Source organism: Pelodiscus sinensis, chromosome 1, assembly GCF_049634645.1.
Source record: "Pelodiscus sinensis isolate JC-2024 chromosome 1, ASM4963464v1, whole genome shotgun sequence".
In the NCBI taxonomy this organism is placed as follows: Eukaryota; Metazoa; Chordata; order Testudines; family Trionychidae; genus Pelodiscus; species Pelodiscus sinensis.
The window spans coordinates 295,348,189-295,363,296 of NC_134711.1; the positions used below are offsets into that span (position 1 = coordinate 295,348,189).

At 43.3% G+C, this 15,108-nt stretch overlaps 1 protein-coding gene across 5 annotated transcripts in view; it reads right to left on the minus strand.

The window, feature by feature from the left end:
* Window positions 1-5,076: 5,076 nt before the first annotated feature.
* Window positions 5,077-15,108, minus strand: part of CCNA1 (cyclin A1) — an 87,659-nt gene continuing 77,627 nt past the window's right edge. For 4 of the 5 annotated variants that reach the window (XM_075919166.1, XM_025183323.2, XM_075919168.1 and 1 more), the window contains 8 exons: window positions 14,045-14,222; window positions 10,647-10,890; window positions 10,351-10,475; window positions 9,169-9,392; window positions 7,828-8,032; window positions 6,890-7,003; window positions 5,965-6,098; window positions 5,077-5,350 (listed from right to left, as the gene is read on the minus strand). In XM_075919166.1, coding sequence (XP_075775281.1) covers window positions 5,299-5,350; window positions 5,965-6,098; window positions 6,890-7,003; window positions 7,828-8,032; window positions 9,169-9,392; window positions 10,351-10,475; window positions 10,647-10,890; window positions 14,045-14,222 — 1,276 coding nt within the window. In that variant the 3' untranslated portion in view covers window positions 5,077-5,298. Of the gene's footprint in view, window positions 5,351-5,964; window positions 6,099-6,889; window positions 7,004-7,827; window positions 8,033-9,168; window positions 9,393-10,350; window positions 10,476-10,646; window positions 10,891-14,044; window positions 14,223-14,725; window positions 15,099-15,108 lie in introns of those variants that run through there. The other variant, XM_006120544.4, reaches the window with a different exon arrangement.

Genomic DNA, 15,108 nt, shown 5'->3' on the forward strand with positions numbered 1-15,108 from the left:
AAACATTCATATGCCCCTTCTCGCTTTGGCCACCATTCCAGAGGACATACTTCAATGCTGATGCCACTCATTAAAAGAATAATGCATTAATTGACTGAACTCCTTAAGGAAGAATTAGAACATAAGAACATAATATTTCATGTTATAGCCATCTAATGATGATGACCCAGCACATGTTCATTATAAGAACACTTTCACAGCAAAGCATAAAGATTTCTAAAGATCGCAACAGCACTGGGACCCAATGTTTTTATGTTCCTCCCAAAATCTTAGAGGGAGGAGTTGTAAAGCATGCATTCAGAAGTCTTTTAAAAAAAGCACAAATTCAATGCAGAAACTACAGAAACAAAAATCAACCTTCTTCTGGAGGCATCCGATTCAGATGATGAAAATGAACATGCGTTGGTCTGCACTGCTTTGGAGCATTATGATCAGAACCCATCATCAGCTATGGACACAAGTTCTCTGGTATGGTGGTTAAAGCAGGAAGGGGAATATGAATTCTTTGCATATCTGGCATATAAATATCTTGCAATGCAACTACAACAGTGCCATGTGAATACCTGTTCTCACTTTCAGGTGATAACATAATCAAGAAGCAGGCAGCATTATGTCCTACAAATGCAAACAACCTTGTTTGAGCAACTAGCTGAGCAAGTAGTAAGACCAAGTGAACTTGTATACACTAAAGTTTTACATTGTTTTATTTTTAAATGCAATTATTGTTGTACATAATTCTACATTTGTAAGTTCAACTTTCAGGATAGAAATTGCACTACCGTACTTGTAATGGGGAAATTGAAAAATACTATTTCCTTTTACAGTGCAAATATTTGTAACAAAAAATATAAAGTGCACATTTTCATAATAATTTAGTCATATATATTATAAATCATAATATATATATCATATATTTAAATATATTAAAATAGAGAAAGCATCCAAAATATTTAAATAATTGGCATTCCATTAACAGTGCGATTAATCACACAATTTTTTAAATTGCTTAACAGCCCAAGTGTGTGTCTAGACTACTGAGTTTTGTCGACAAAACTATACCTGCATCTACACTACCGCTGAGTTCTGTCGACATAACATACGAGGCATAACACCATCTGGGTTGCGTCTAGACTACAGGGTTTTGTTGACAAAGCAGCTTGCTTTGTCGACAGAACTGAATGTGTCTAGACGCTCTATGTCAACAGAAGTTTTGTCGACAGTATCTGTCGACAAAACTTCCGTCGACAAAACCCTGTAGTCTAGGCGTACCCCTAGTTTCAAGCTTTCTTTGAAAAGCTACAGTTTGAGTAAGGGCGGACCAAGAGGTCTCCTGCCCCCATGAGTCTTTTGTGGTGTTAAGAACCCCCTAAGAAGGAGAGAGTTTGGGTTACAAGAATAAGATGGGAATGTCAGAAGTATAATGAAAGTTTTTCTATTCTTTCATACAAACTTAAGAAATCTTCCCCAACAGCCTCATATTAATTGAAGAGGAATGCTGTTGTGTGACATATTGAGATCAGAGTACTAGAATGTGTGCATTATTTAACAATCCTACGCTGGGATATAGCAATATCCCTCTAATTTCTATAGCATAAAACTCAATGCCTCAGCAGGGCTTTTCCTGGATACATATGAAGTGATGCAGCTACATGGGGCACCAAATTTTCAGGTGCCCCCTTGCAGTCACACATGCTGTGTATGTAAGGGGCTGCTATCAGACAGCAGCAGGACTGCTTTCTCCCTGCTCTCCCACACCCTCCTTGCTTCTCTCAGCAGCAGTGGGGGCAGAGAGGAGTCCAAGCAGCCTGAGCCTCAGCAGTTCCACTCTACCAAATAGGAGTGGTGAGGGCAGTGTGAGCAGGGGTGGAGAAGAGGATTCAGTGGCTGACCTACCCCTTTCTGGCAGTCACACCTCAAACTGCTGGGCTCCCCCCTTGGCACAGCTCCTGCCTCCTCCCTGTGCTCTTGGGCCCCATGCCAGGCCTGGGGCAGCACTGCATATGCAGCTCTCTCCCAGCCCTGTTATTATTCAACAGTGGAGGCCCTGGAGCTTGGGAGGAGGGATCACAGACCATGCTGGGCAGGAGAATGATACCGGCAGCCTATGGATAGACACTGATCTCTGTGTGCCCCTTATTCCAGGATACCCCCTCAGCCCAGGCCCCTCAGAGCCACTGCAATGTACAATGACATGGTAAATAAAATGAAGTTTTCATATCTACTTTAAAAAACATTTTAACCAGTGTTTAAATTTGCCACAATTTTGTACAAAAAATTAATTCAAGCCTTGATAGTTCACATGAGGGGCTCTGCCTCTAGGGTACTCAAGGGCACGCTGAAGTGAAGCACCCTCGTCTGTAAGCAGGAGCTGTGTCCCCCACCCCCACACTGGAGTCAGTGGGGTACCATTTTAACAACTCCATAGGGCCCCATAAAGCCTAAGTTCAGCCCTGGGCCTTTGTATCTAAATGTCCTCTTACTTCAGCCTGGATTCTTTCTGGTTGTTTGTGTTACCCCAAAAATATTCTTACTGGAGAGCACCCAGGGTTATACTAGTCTGGATTTATTTCCACTAGATAAAACTAAAGAGGAGAGAGCATCCACCAAAGGTTTAAACAAACCAAAAAAAAAAAAGATACAGAGCACGCATGCACACATTGCAGGAGCCACGGCCTGTGGATTGCATAGGGTCTGTCTGCTCATCGTGGCTGGGGAAGCTGGTCAGAAGAAGAGAGACAAGGGCTATGTCCACACCACAGGCTTTTTGCTCAACAATTGTTCTTGTGCAAGAACGCTCGTGCAGTATAAATACTCTACTGTAAATTTACTTGCGCAAAAACTTGCAAAGTGTCAGAGAACAGGGCTTCTTATGCAAGAGTTATTCCTCTCCCCACGAGGAATAAGCCCTCTTGCGTAAGAGCTCTTCCACAAGAAGGCAGTGTAGAAAAGCAACAGGGGTTTCTTGTGCAAGAAAGCCCTAGGGCCAAAATGGCTATCAAAGCTTTCTTGCGCAAAAGAGCATCCACACTGCCATGGACGCCCGTGACTCATCCGCCTGGTCACCAGGGAGCATGCCCAGACTTCTTTATCCAGCAAAGCAGCAGTCTTTGATGACTCATCACCATGTGGTCCATTGTTCTCAGTCTTCTTCAAACACTCTTGCTCACAAGAGAATGCAGTTTAGAGAAAGTTACAGCAAAGTGGCTGAGAGTTACAAAGATTACAAAGTTGCATCTTACAGTAAGTCTGAGAGTCACAAAGATTACAGCAAGTTGCAAGGTTTGACAAAGATCACAATGAGTTGCAGTTTAAAACCTTAGACCTTACAGTTCAGTGTAGTTTCAGAAAATGCATGTGTATAAATCAAGTAAGCTCAGGCAGAGGCTTTTTTTATGCCACAGGTTTTGGGATTTCTACACTGCTTTCACCATGGATTCTACTTCTTTAAAGTCTAATCTCACTGCTACCCTGCACTGACTTCCCTAAATTCACTCACTTGCCTTAACTTTCTCAAAAAGAGAGACAAGCGTTACAGGATAAGTTTTCCTACACCATTTAAAAAAAATTAATCCTCTATTGTCATTAGCTACTCACTGATGCAAATGTTTTCCACCCATCACTCCACTCCTGGGCTATATCTACACTCGCAGCTTCTTGTACAAGAACATCTTGCGCAAGAAAACGTCCATACTACCATGTGCGAACTGTGCTTTTGTGCAAGAGCACCCATGGCAGTGTGGACGCTCTCTTGCGCAAGAAAGCTCTGGTGGCCATTTTAGCCATAGGGCTTTCTTGCACGAGAAATCCCTGCCAAGCGTCCACACTGCCCTTACACAAGAGCTACTTCGCAAGAATGCTTACACCTGTTAAAAAAAAGTGTGGCTCTTGCGCAAGAAGCCCTCTCTTACCACACTGTACTGTAAATTTCCTTGCGCAAGAGCAGGTGGGCAGTGTGGACGCTCTGCAGATTCTTGCGCAAGAACGGCCATACTTGCACAAGAAGCCACGAGTGTAGACAGCACCTTGGATATGTCCCTGGCACCGCAACAACTTAAATATGGCCAAAACCCAAACTCCTCTTTTTGCTCAAGTTCTGTCATTAAGTCATGATTGTCTTTCAGGCCTACAGCTGGGGCTGGAGTGGCATCACATTTTCCTCTCTCCCCTATATCCTCAGTAGTGTCCAAACTCTGCTCCATCTCCCAGAAGATTAGTTCAACCTTGAGTATAGATAGCCCTCATCTTGCATTTTGAGGACTGCAGTGGACACTTCTTTGGCCTCAACCATCTACATGTCCTCTAAATTTGGACACATCAAAGGAATCCATGAATATCACATCACTTCTTTGATTCTCTGCAATGCCTTTCCTTCTCACCCCATAGCATTTTTTCCATCTTTGCTTAGAGAGTTCCCACAATTCTGCACTTCACTATTGATCTGCTGTAAGCTCACATCACACAGATTCCTTTCTTTACTCTACCAATTCGGCATTCATGGATTGCATGTTTCCCTCACCAATACATGTCTGGACATTCTATATGGGCACACTGAAACTGAACTAATTCATAGGGCTGTCTCCAATTCTCTTAAGACCACTTGTGCTGTGATATCACCTAAAAAACTAGCTAAACAGTGATATGATGGTGCAGTAATTGGGACGGAATTACATTCAAGAGGATTTGCGCAACAGCTAACTTTCATAGATACATGATCTCATGCTGCTGTAGTCTTCTTTCCTATTGTTTGAAACAAGACTCAAGTGGCAGACTAATTGCAAGATCTGCATGGAAGGTATATCTAGCCATGTTAGTCATACCAGGTCATCTAGTCATAGCTAACTCACTGCAGATATCAATTTATGGTAGACCACCATGCAGTTTCTCCTTTTGATTTACAACCCATTGAAGTTATCAAATCCCAAGGACCATCTAGTCTGACCTACCTAACATAGGCTAAGGACTTAGGAGTGGAGCATCTGAGTTTCTCATAACAAACTTACTCAATATTGATTTGAGGCAGTGTCAAGATGTAGAATCTACCACAACTTAGTAACCTGAAGCTTGGACAAGTGAAGCTAGAAACTTCATAAGGCAAGACATTTATTAAAAGTGCTTTAGGTTTACATTAAAACTATAGTCCAGAGTCCTTGTAAAAAAGTCATTTAAAAATGTCAGCTAATATAGTAAGCACCATGGTTACTGACACATGACCTGCAGTGCCTTATAAAATGTGCGATCAACTCTGTTGATCAGGAGGCAAGTGCTTCAATTTTAGTCAGTGCGCTGATTCACTGCTATTTACTCCAGAGGTAGAACTCCTGGTGGCTCCATAAAGGACACATACATGTACCTACAACAGAGAAACAGACAGGCAGATAGTTACAAGTTAGTTAACTAAAGATGAAAGAACGGTCTAACAATGTTAAACAAGCAGGAAGCCCTACTTGAGGTAAAAAAAAAAAATTGTTTTCAACTGTTGAGTCTTTCAACATCACGCATATCTGAAACAGTCATGCTTAAGACTACATTAGAAGACTGCTCTTTGTATAAGAGCAATCTTCTAAGATTCAGCATCACCCCAAATCTGAAGATGTGTGTTTTTAACATCACCTTGTTAGTAGAGCCATTGGATAGGAATGAGTTACAGAAAATTTTGCTCGAGCAAGTTGTACATAGAACTTCCCATAGCATAATTCCCAGGGCTTGACAAACAGCGGTGAAAGCCGCTCGCCAGCCCCACACTGCACATGCGCAAGAGCCGCAATGTGCATGTGCGCGCCGCCGGTAAACGGGGAGCGCAGCTGAAATCTACTCGCCATGGGTGAGTAGATTCTATAGTTTGTCAAGCCCTGATAATTCCATTAATTACTACTGCATCATTTGCAGCAGTTGAGATTTGGCCAGTTGTAATCCCTGCTGTCAATTGGAACCAAAGAGAAGGCATTTAGTGTCTCAGGAACTTACTTTGACAACTTGTACTTCTCTCTAATTGCTTGCTGTGGTCGATGAGAAGCATCAAGGCATACTTTATGTAGGTCACTTAGACAAGGCACTATCTCACTTAGCGAATACCCAGTAAATGCAGCAAGCGTTTCTGGCTGATCAGTAGGGGAAAAAAAGTTACTGGTACATTTTTCCATTTGGTTAGGTAGCATGTCTTCCAGATTTTGTTACAAGGCATATATTGAGATGTGGGCCACATTTCTGCTAAATATTTGGATGATTGCATGCATCTGTTTTGCTGGTGAAATGAGATCCCATAGCAGTCAATTAAAAATCTTAGCCACTTAATACCCCTAGCATCCCAGTACCAATGTCCACCAAGTATCTACTACAGCAGAGAAGTCTGATAAGAAGGAGCTTCTTATGCAGACAGAATACTGGCTGGTATCTGTTTCACCAGTTCTGAGCAGTGTCCCCTATCATTCATACCAGAAGTGATTTGCCCAGGTGCTGCAGAAGTATACTAATGAAACTGGTATTTGGATAAAACCATGCGCTGCTAAGATCCTTCTCACTCCCAACACAAAGAATGATGCATAGACTGGCCTCTATCAGTTTTTATAGGGTGGTCAATAAGTTGTCATAGCCATCTTGTCAAGTCTCATTAGGATTATGTACCCTAAAGTTAGTTTCACCAAGTGTCCAAAATGGAGTACTGTTCCTGTACAGAAGTTCTAGATGAGAAAGAGGAACAAGTCTTAGACTACCTTGATATTAACTAATTGTGTGCCAGTGGAAAAGCCTGTTCAACTGAAATAGAACCCTCCCAAGAAATCTGCTAGTTCATAATTCTGCTAGTTGGAGTGGAGATTACAGATTCTGATTTAGAAGTGGAAGGAATCTTATGAAATCCTGTTTACAGCACCTCTGAAAATAAAGAGCTTACCCAGAAATGCCTGTTCACAGTATAATTTGCTAGACAGTAAGCTGCTGCAGCAGTTTGCGAAGGAAGGTACTTCAGAAATGGATCAGCTTCCAGGAGACTCAGCTCTGCTACATACTAAGCAAAAGAAGTTCTAAAATGTTACTTTCCAACAGACCCCTGTGTATATAGTAAAATCAATTCAGTGTGCTCTAAACAAGCATTCGTAGCCTTTCCAACACCACAGTTTTGGAGATCTGTGGATGATTATATACTTGGTTTAGAAAGTTGCTTTAACTGTTCAGAAAGTTAGGGTGAAATCCTGCCCTTACTGTAGAACTTTTGTTGACTCCAATAGTCTTCAATGGAGCCAGGAGTCACATATTAGAGATACTGGATAGTTGAGTGAAGGCTGGGCAGTCTCATGGTTGAGGAACTGATAGGGACTCAGGTGGTCTGGCTTTGTTTTCAGCTCTATCACAGGCTTCTTTTATAGCCCCTGCTAAGTTAGTGTATGCCTGAGTTCCCCATCTGTGATAGTGTGAAAGAAAGCAGGTCTTACTCCCAAGCAACATAAAGGACAAAGGGTGAATAGCTATATTTGTACAGTCAGTTGTTATCTTCGTTGGGGCCTCTGGGCTCTGCTACTATCACCAGCAGTATCAATACAGACTGACCCCATAAAGCTTTGTGTAGTTGTTCCGGAAAGCAAGAAGCATGACAGATGTTCATATTGGGTTTTTATACTGGTAATAATTCCCAGTTAGGTACTGTTTTATCAGGATGTTAGTCATGTTTGACTGACAGGCAGGCACCATCAGCATACTCCCGACAGTAGGTGTTTTCCAACCAAGAAGCTGCTCCTGAGAGTAAACAGTCGAAATTCCCATTCCTCCACCCCACACCTATTCCTGCTTTAACCATCACTGCCCTCACACAGCCCTTACAGAAGTGTAACATACCCTTGCAAAGTTCTCTGTCCTGACACAGACTCCATGTCTCTGTAAATACTGCAGGAGAAACTGGTTGGTGGTTGGTACAGTCAGGTCAAAAGCCAGTACTTTCAGGAGCAGGTGTTCCATTCTTAATAGCTGCCTCTTCGTATAAGTATCATCTGTTATATACACAAACTCCTCTACCTCCGGAGGGTAGATCTCTTCGTATTTCCTATGAAACAGGGCAAAACCACCATTACATTTATGAAGTTGGAAGTTCCAAATCAGAAAGAGACTTGCAGAAATCAGTGCTGGGCTGAGTACATCAGCCCACCTTGATCCAAGAAAATATGTAGACCTGAACTCTTACCTAGATACATCCTGTGACTTATATGGTTGCTACACTTCAAAGGCAAAGGCGCCCTTATTGATTAATTTAATAGTCAATGCAAATTGTATTGACTATTCGATTAGCCTGTTAATCTAAATTTAACATCCCTACCATGAACAAAGGTTGCTCCATTGCAGCAGCCTGTTGGCAGAGAGCTTGGACTTCACACGAACAGGGGTTACTGCTGCAGAGTAGCCTCTGTCCATGGCAGGCCCAGGTTCACTAGGGACAGAGGCTGCTCCATGGTATGCCAGTGCAGCCTCTGTGGAGAGCAGAGACACACACACACGCACACACACACCCCCCTCTACCCCTGCTGTGGAGCAGCCTCTGTCCACAGTGAGCCTGGGTCCACTGCAGACAGAGGCTGCTTTGTGGCACTGCCCCTACCCCCCTATATTGCTGCCTTTGATAGAGGCTTTTAAGCCACCTTCCCCAAGCACTAGCTCCTGCATGCCCCCCTCCACTGCCTCTTTAGGAAGCAAGAAGGGGGGCAGGTGGGTCCACAGAGCTGACACAGAGAGCCAGCTTAAAAGCCAGCCCCCTGTGTGTATCAGCTTCCACTTGCCCTCCCACCCCCTTTCCATGCCGCTGCCTCTGAGGTAGCAGGGCAAAATGGGAGGAGGGAGGGGGCAGGCGGAGCTGGTACTTGTGGGGAGCTGGATTAAAAGCTGGCTCCTCAGAGGCACCAGCTCACACTCCCCCCTCCCCCTCCTCATTGCTGCTTCTGCTGCAGAGGCAACAAGAGAGCAGGGAGGATGCATGTAGTTGACAGGATTAATAGATAAGTGCAGGCTTATTGGTTAATTGTGTAGTTGTCTACACATTGGCACGCCTACTGGAAGGTATGTGCTGGTGTCAGAACCAGCATAACTCTTCAAAACAAATTTTAGTTTCGGCCGCTAAATAAGACCAAAAGATCTTTTCCCACAGGAAGATTTTGCCTGTCTTCAGTGAGCAATTAAAGAGACACTTACGCAGCCAGAAGAATTGCTGCTGTTCCAACAAGCTGAAGCTTTCCTCTGAGGACAGACATGCAGGAAAGAAACCTGTCCAGAAAGTTGATAGCTAGGTACAAAGTTTCAGTACGAAGTTTGTATTCTTGCCCAACTTCTACCAGCCAGTCTACCAGGATTGCACGCATCCCTGACGTGATGTCTGGCTGTTTTCGCATATAATATGGTTTTGGTCTGTATCTTGTCTGTTTGAAAAGATTTGAGGTTCAGTAATTATGACATTATAAGACTAACCTTCACCGTATTCACGGTGTAAGCAATTATTTATGTTGATAGTCAATATATTAAGGCCATCACTGATTCCCACCATCAACCAATGGAGACCATTACTGAATTCAGCAATAGAAGTTAATCATGAAGTTCGATAGCCCTAACTGAATTAAAAATCTAGCACGGAGTATAAAAAAAGTCGTTAGTAATGGTAACAGGAGGAAGCGTTGCGCTGGTAGTGTTAGGAGCCCCTACCAGCTCCTCAGGTTGGAGCTGCCTTTTTTGCCACATTCTTTTATTCTCAACCTGATAAATAGGTTTTCAAGAGCTTTTGCAAGTGTCTTCACCCCAGCAAAGATCTGTTACACATTCCATCAGAGAGGAGTTAGACTCAAAGCTGAAGAACTTCTCACTACCTCCTGCTCTGCGTTGGCCAGCAAGATAGGGAGCTAAGAAAGAATGCTTTGTTAAGATAATGCAGGCAGTAAAAAGATGTAAAGCAGCAACCTGAGAATTTGCATTACGCAGCAACACTCTAAGGGCATGTCTAGACAGCGGTACTATTTCGGGATACTTCCAGTATCCTGAAATACCATTTTCTGCATCTTGATAGCATGGCTGCTATTTCAAAATAGCTTTCAAAATAATAGGTGCACTATTCTGATATCTCTGTAAATCTCATTCCACAAGGATTAAGAGACATGTCAGAACAGTGGTTCATTTCAAAATTTGGCGCTGCATAGACAGCGCTAAGTTTCAAAATAAGCTATTTTGAAATTAGATTGAAATAAGATAAGCAATTTGCATAGCTCAAATTGTATATCATATTCCAAGCTAAGGAGCGGCAAACTATGTTATTTTAAGAGGTAAGTGTTGCCAAAACATGTAGGAGCAAAGAAACACTGATGTTACAGGCTTGCAAAAGCCACTCACTTCAGCTTCTCTAAGGTACTGATGAATGTCTTCTGCATAGTCTCCCACATTCATTACATCTATGCTGTTATCCATAGGAATTTCATGATGTGACTGGAATGACGTATCCACCAACATAGGAGAACCTGCATAATCAGGATTTTTATTATACAAGGTATTTTCTGTTAGTACAAGATTCAAATCACATATGAATACGTCATCTACAGATCATTTAATTTACTTTTGTTAAAAAAAAAAATCCAGATCTCATATACTAGATTAATGTTGCAAGCAAGATTTTGAGTAATGACAGCTACCTGTACTCAAGTCCAACAGCAGATGAATATTGGATTTCATTGTGCTAGTATCCACTTCACACAGGCTAGGTTCCAATTCTTGTACAACTGTGCAGCTGCATCTGTCTTTCTGCTCTGGTTCATCTACATATATAGAAAATCCTTGCTTGGATGTTACACTGACCATACAGCTAGGCAATATATTCTTTCCAGATGGAGGGAAAGCATTTTCAGAGCCAGAGAAGCGTCTGACTACAGTGGTACCCTGAAATAAAGTACAGATTAAACCTGCAGAAGAGATTGGTGTACAAACAGAACCATTGTAATTCATATTTTTGGTGCTATCACTTTCATCAATAAATTGAAAAATGAGTTGACACAAAGCTTGCCATTACAACTGGCATTTAGGAAATTCTGCTTACTGCCATCTTGCTGTAATGACAGACATTTGTGCCACATTAAGAAGTAGTGGTCTTCCAGTCTAATAAGCCAGGTTCAGTCTTGAGCAGTCTTTTATTGCTAGTGTCAGACATTCATCTGCAAAATGGCCAGCCTGAACAATTCTGCTGAAATGCCAACTGTAATTATAAACTCTGAGCTACAGTTCAATTTATTCATGCTGAGAACTACCAACATTAAATGCAACCCAGCAGTTGTTACCTTAGCTTGCTGAAGAAAGCAAAAGGTGCATTAAGAGTTTAAAGCAGTCTTTTATAATCTGATAGTAAAGTTAATACAGTTTTTGCACATGTATACTAATGCTATGCCATCTCTCTCAAGAGCTAATTAAGTGGAGTATACTGAAAAGCTGACAAAGCCTTTCATAAGGGTCAAATCAATCTTCCTGGAATACCAATAGCAAGACTGCAGATGAAAGCTAGAAGTCTCTTACAATTCTAGTAAGCACATCAGTAGACAGCACAAGTGGGTTAGAATTTAGCCCGTGTTTATACTTTTTGACTCCGGGGCAAGTAGTTTATCCCATGAACCTGAGGTAAGAGTGCCCAGCCTCCAATAAGCGTATACTATATTAAGTGCATCGTAAGACTGGTCTTTCAGCATTTCATCAATACAGTAGGCACTTAGGTTTGAAAAAGCTTTGGCCAAACTCAGGCTCTGAAATAAGAGGGGGCCAACTTTTCAGAATGTTTAGCAGTCACAAATCCTGCCATGTCAATAACAGCTGCAGTTGCAGTAACTCAAACTCTTTAGAGATGCTGAGCTCCTACAATCCCTGTTGGCTTACGTGGAATATGCTAAACTTCTGTGTCCAGACTCCTATATTTAGGAGCCTGGCTTTAGACAGTGGAGGTCTGTTTTCATCACGCAATACTGATGTACTCTAAGGATTACCACCTTTAAATGGAACAACAAATAGTCTGGTAGCATTTTAAAGACTAACAAAACATGTAGATGGTATCATGAGCTTTTGTGGGCACAGCCTACTTCTTCAGATGACTGGAGTGATGCAAGTCCAGAACCAACACTTCTGGACTTGCAACACTCCAGTCATCGGAAGAAGTGGGTTGTGCCCACAAAAGCTCATGATACCATCTACATGTTTTGTTAGTCTATAAAGTGCTACCAGACTATTTGGTTTTTTTTAAAGTTTTTCCTGTTACAGACTAACTTGGCTACCCCATGACACCTTTAAATGGCAATCTGTTATTACTCTAATCCCACCAGACTGCATTTCTCTAAAGTGCTTTGCACAGGAGTAACAGCTACTATATATGCAAGAACCATTCCAATCCAGGACACAGTAGAGCAGTGGTCCCCAACCTTTTGGGGCCATGTGTGCGCCAGGCTTCCAGGGGTGCAAGAATGGCTTGGGCTGGCCCTGCTCACTAGGTGGGCACACATAAATGCCATGGCACCCGCGGGCACCGCGTTTGGGACCACTGCAGTAGAGTATTAGTGAAAGTACTGCTACCCAGATTAAAATCTGCATCATGGCTCTGGCATCTAAATTTGTTCTGAAACATGAACCAGGGAATAGGAAAAAAGACTATCCAAAAAGTAATTCTTGCTCTCTGAACGTATTGCCACCATGTCACTACATTGTAGGAGTCATGGACTGAATCACGGAACTTTTGAGCAGTAGTTGGCAGTTAAGGAACATATACATTTCCAATGAGCCCCACATTCCATAGGCCACGGATATAGAGAAGCCACCTAATAGTCCCTCTCCCTCCAGAAACCTTATTTGAAGATGGGCTACCAGTGGAGGCAGAGAGAAATGGTCAGCAGAGCTCCACTGTAAAATACTAGCTAGCCATGACCACCCAAAAATGCTCTGCTAACCAAACAGAGATGGGAGCACTACCCTTTTAAATCCCATGTGTGCTCTGGATAAAATATTGAGAAAAGAAGCAAATCATGTGTGCTATCCAAATTCCATATAGTAAATCCAGTACTGCCAGCTCCAAGCATTCAAAAAGAACAACAAAATAGCCTGAAAAGTCAAAAGGTAATAAATATGAGGTGCTTTTAATTTGCCCTCTAGTTTAAGCCTTTTAAAGTTGCACTTGGGCCTCACTTGAAAAGTGTGTTTTTGCAACCAAGTGATCTAGATTTTTTTCTTTTTTAATAAGGATAAAAGCTGAACTGAGATTCTCATGAAACCCTAGCTCCTATAATTACAAAAAAGATACTAAAAACTATGACATTTACAATAAACTTGCTGGAGCTGGTACTGTCTTTCTCTAAGGCAAGCTTAGGATCACATAATTTATCAGGCTTTTGTGATTTTGGGAAAAAATGAAGTCAGGTTAGGTATTTACATACTTAAATATCTAGATCAGTAAGACTTTTAGACACCTGTTTTGGATACAAGTTTTAAACGCATGTTTACCAACATTGTCAACAATGCCCTTGACAATTTACATGCAGGTTCACAAAAGATTTAAAACAGAGATGGTGAACCCTTTTTGGGTTGGGAGCCACTGATCTGCAGAAAAATCAGTCAGGCAGGGGGCAGTGAGGACTGGAGTGCCAGCACGGTCTCCACAATGCTGAGGGGAAGGAGCCCGGAGCCCTGGGGGCCAGATACAGTAAAGCCAGGGACCGCATTTGGCCCCTAGGCCTTAGGTTCCCTACCTCTGGTTTAAAAAAAAAAAAGGCTAACTAGATTTAGAGAAATACTTAGTTTAAGTAAGAAAAAAAAGCACCATAGCTGCTCACTGTCTCTGTTTAAAATGCATAGTAACAAGAAACCCCAGAAGAAGCCCAATCCTGGAATAACAGGGTCTTGACAAAAATCTGAAAACAAGAATAGCTTCCATAGCAACTGCCCACATTGTTGCTGACTTAAGCAGAGTCACTCATACACGCACAAAAGACACCTAGGACTTTGCCAGTCACTTCTTGTAAGTGTAATCCCACAGTAAGCAATAGGGTCCCCCCTCCACAACAGTTACCTGGCCACATGGCCTCAAGCACTGGCCATTCTCAGTCAGCAGCCCAAGCACAGGCCTCTGTGGGAGATTTTGGTTGGAATAAGGCCCAGCTGCAACCTGGCGGGTCTCCCGACTTCCAGTTTGGGAGATCCCACTTTTATCGTTGTGATGCATTTTTTCCAAGGTCAGCAGCTGACCACTAATAAGAGAAGAGAGAAGCAAGTTTAGTCATCCCAGGTAAGTTCATCCCAACTCCGCTCTGGAGGCAGTAGTTCAACATAGATGCTGGAACTAAGGCTGCCGCCATCCCCCTGGCTAGAAAGGGATTCCATAATCTATAGGATTTACATCCTAGTTCAATGACTCTGAGCCTCCCCACTATGAACATTGTTTCAGTGCCCTGCAGTCCAGATTCCCACTCCCAGAAGGAGCTCATCTCTCTCCCAGGATTTCTCCTTATTCTAAAGGCAGGATGTGTCTTACGGGTCTCATTAAGCACTGAAACAATTTACCAAGCGTCACGGTGGATTATCCATCACTGACAATGTTTAAATCGAGAGTGGAGGATTTTCTAAGAGACAGGCTATAGGAATCATTGCAGGGACACCCTCTAGCCTGCATTATATGGGCCAGGATCACAAGGATCCGTTCAGCACTTAGAATCTGCGACTTGTAAGCAGCATTTCTTCCTTCCAAACTCACAGGGAGACGGGTTTGCCTTCATCCATGCACCCCTGCCCCCGCCCAGCCTCGCTGTTGTAGCCGGGGTGAGCCAGCTCTGGGGCGACACAAACTCCGGCCAAGCGGTGGCTGGAGAAGCCAAAGAGACACCAGCTCCAGGGGGTTATTGGGGGGGGGGGGGCAGAGATGCAAGGCAAGAGGCTCCTGGAAGCAAGAGCCCCCAGAGCCCAGTCGCCAGGGCTGCCTGATGCGCGGGTCCGGGGCTCTCCTGGCCCGCGGACACCGCTAGGGCAGCGCCCTCCGCCACCGAGCCGGGAGACGGAGGCTGGCGAGCTCCAAGCGCCCGACCCGCCGCAGCCCGGCTGTAACCCAGCGCCCGCGGCCCCGCGTTACACGCCAGCCCC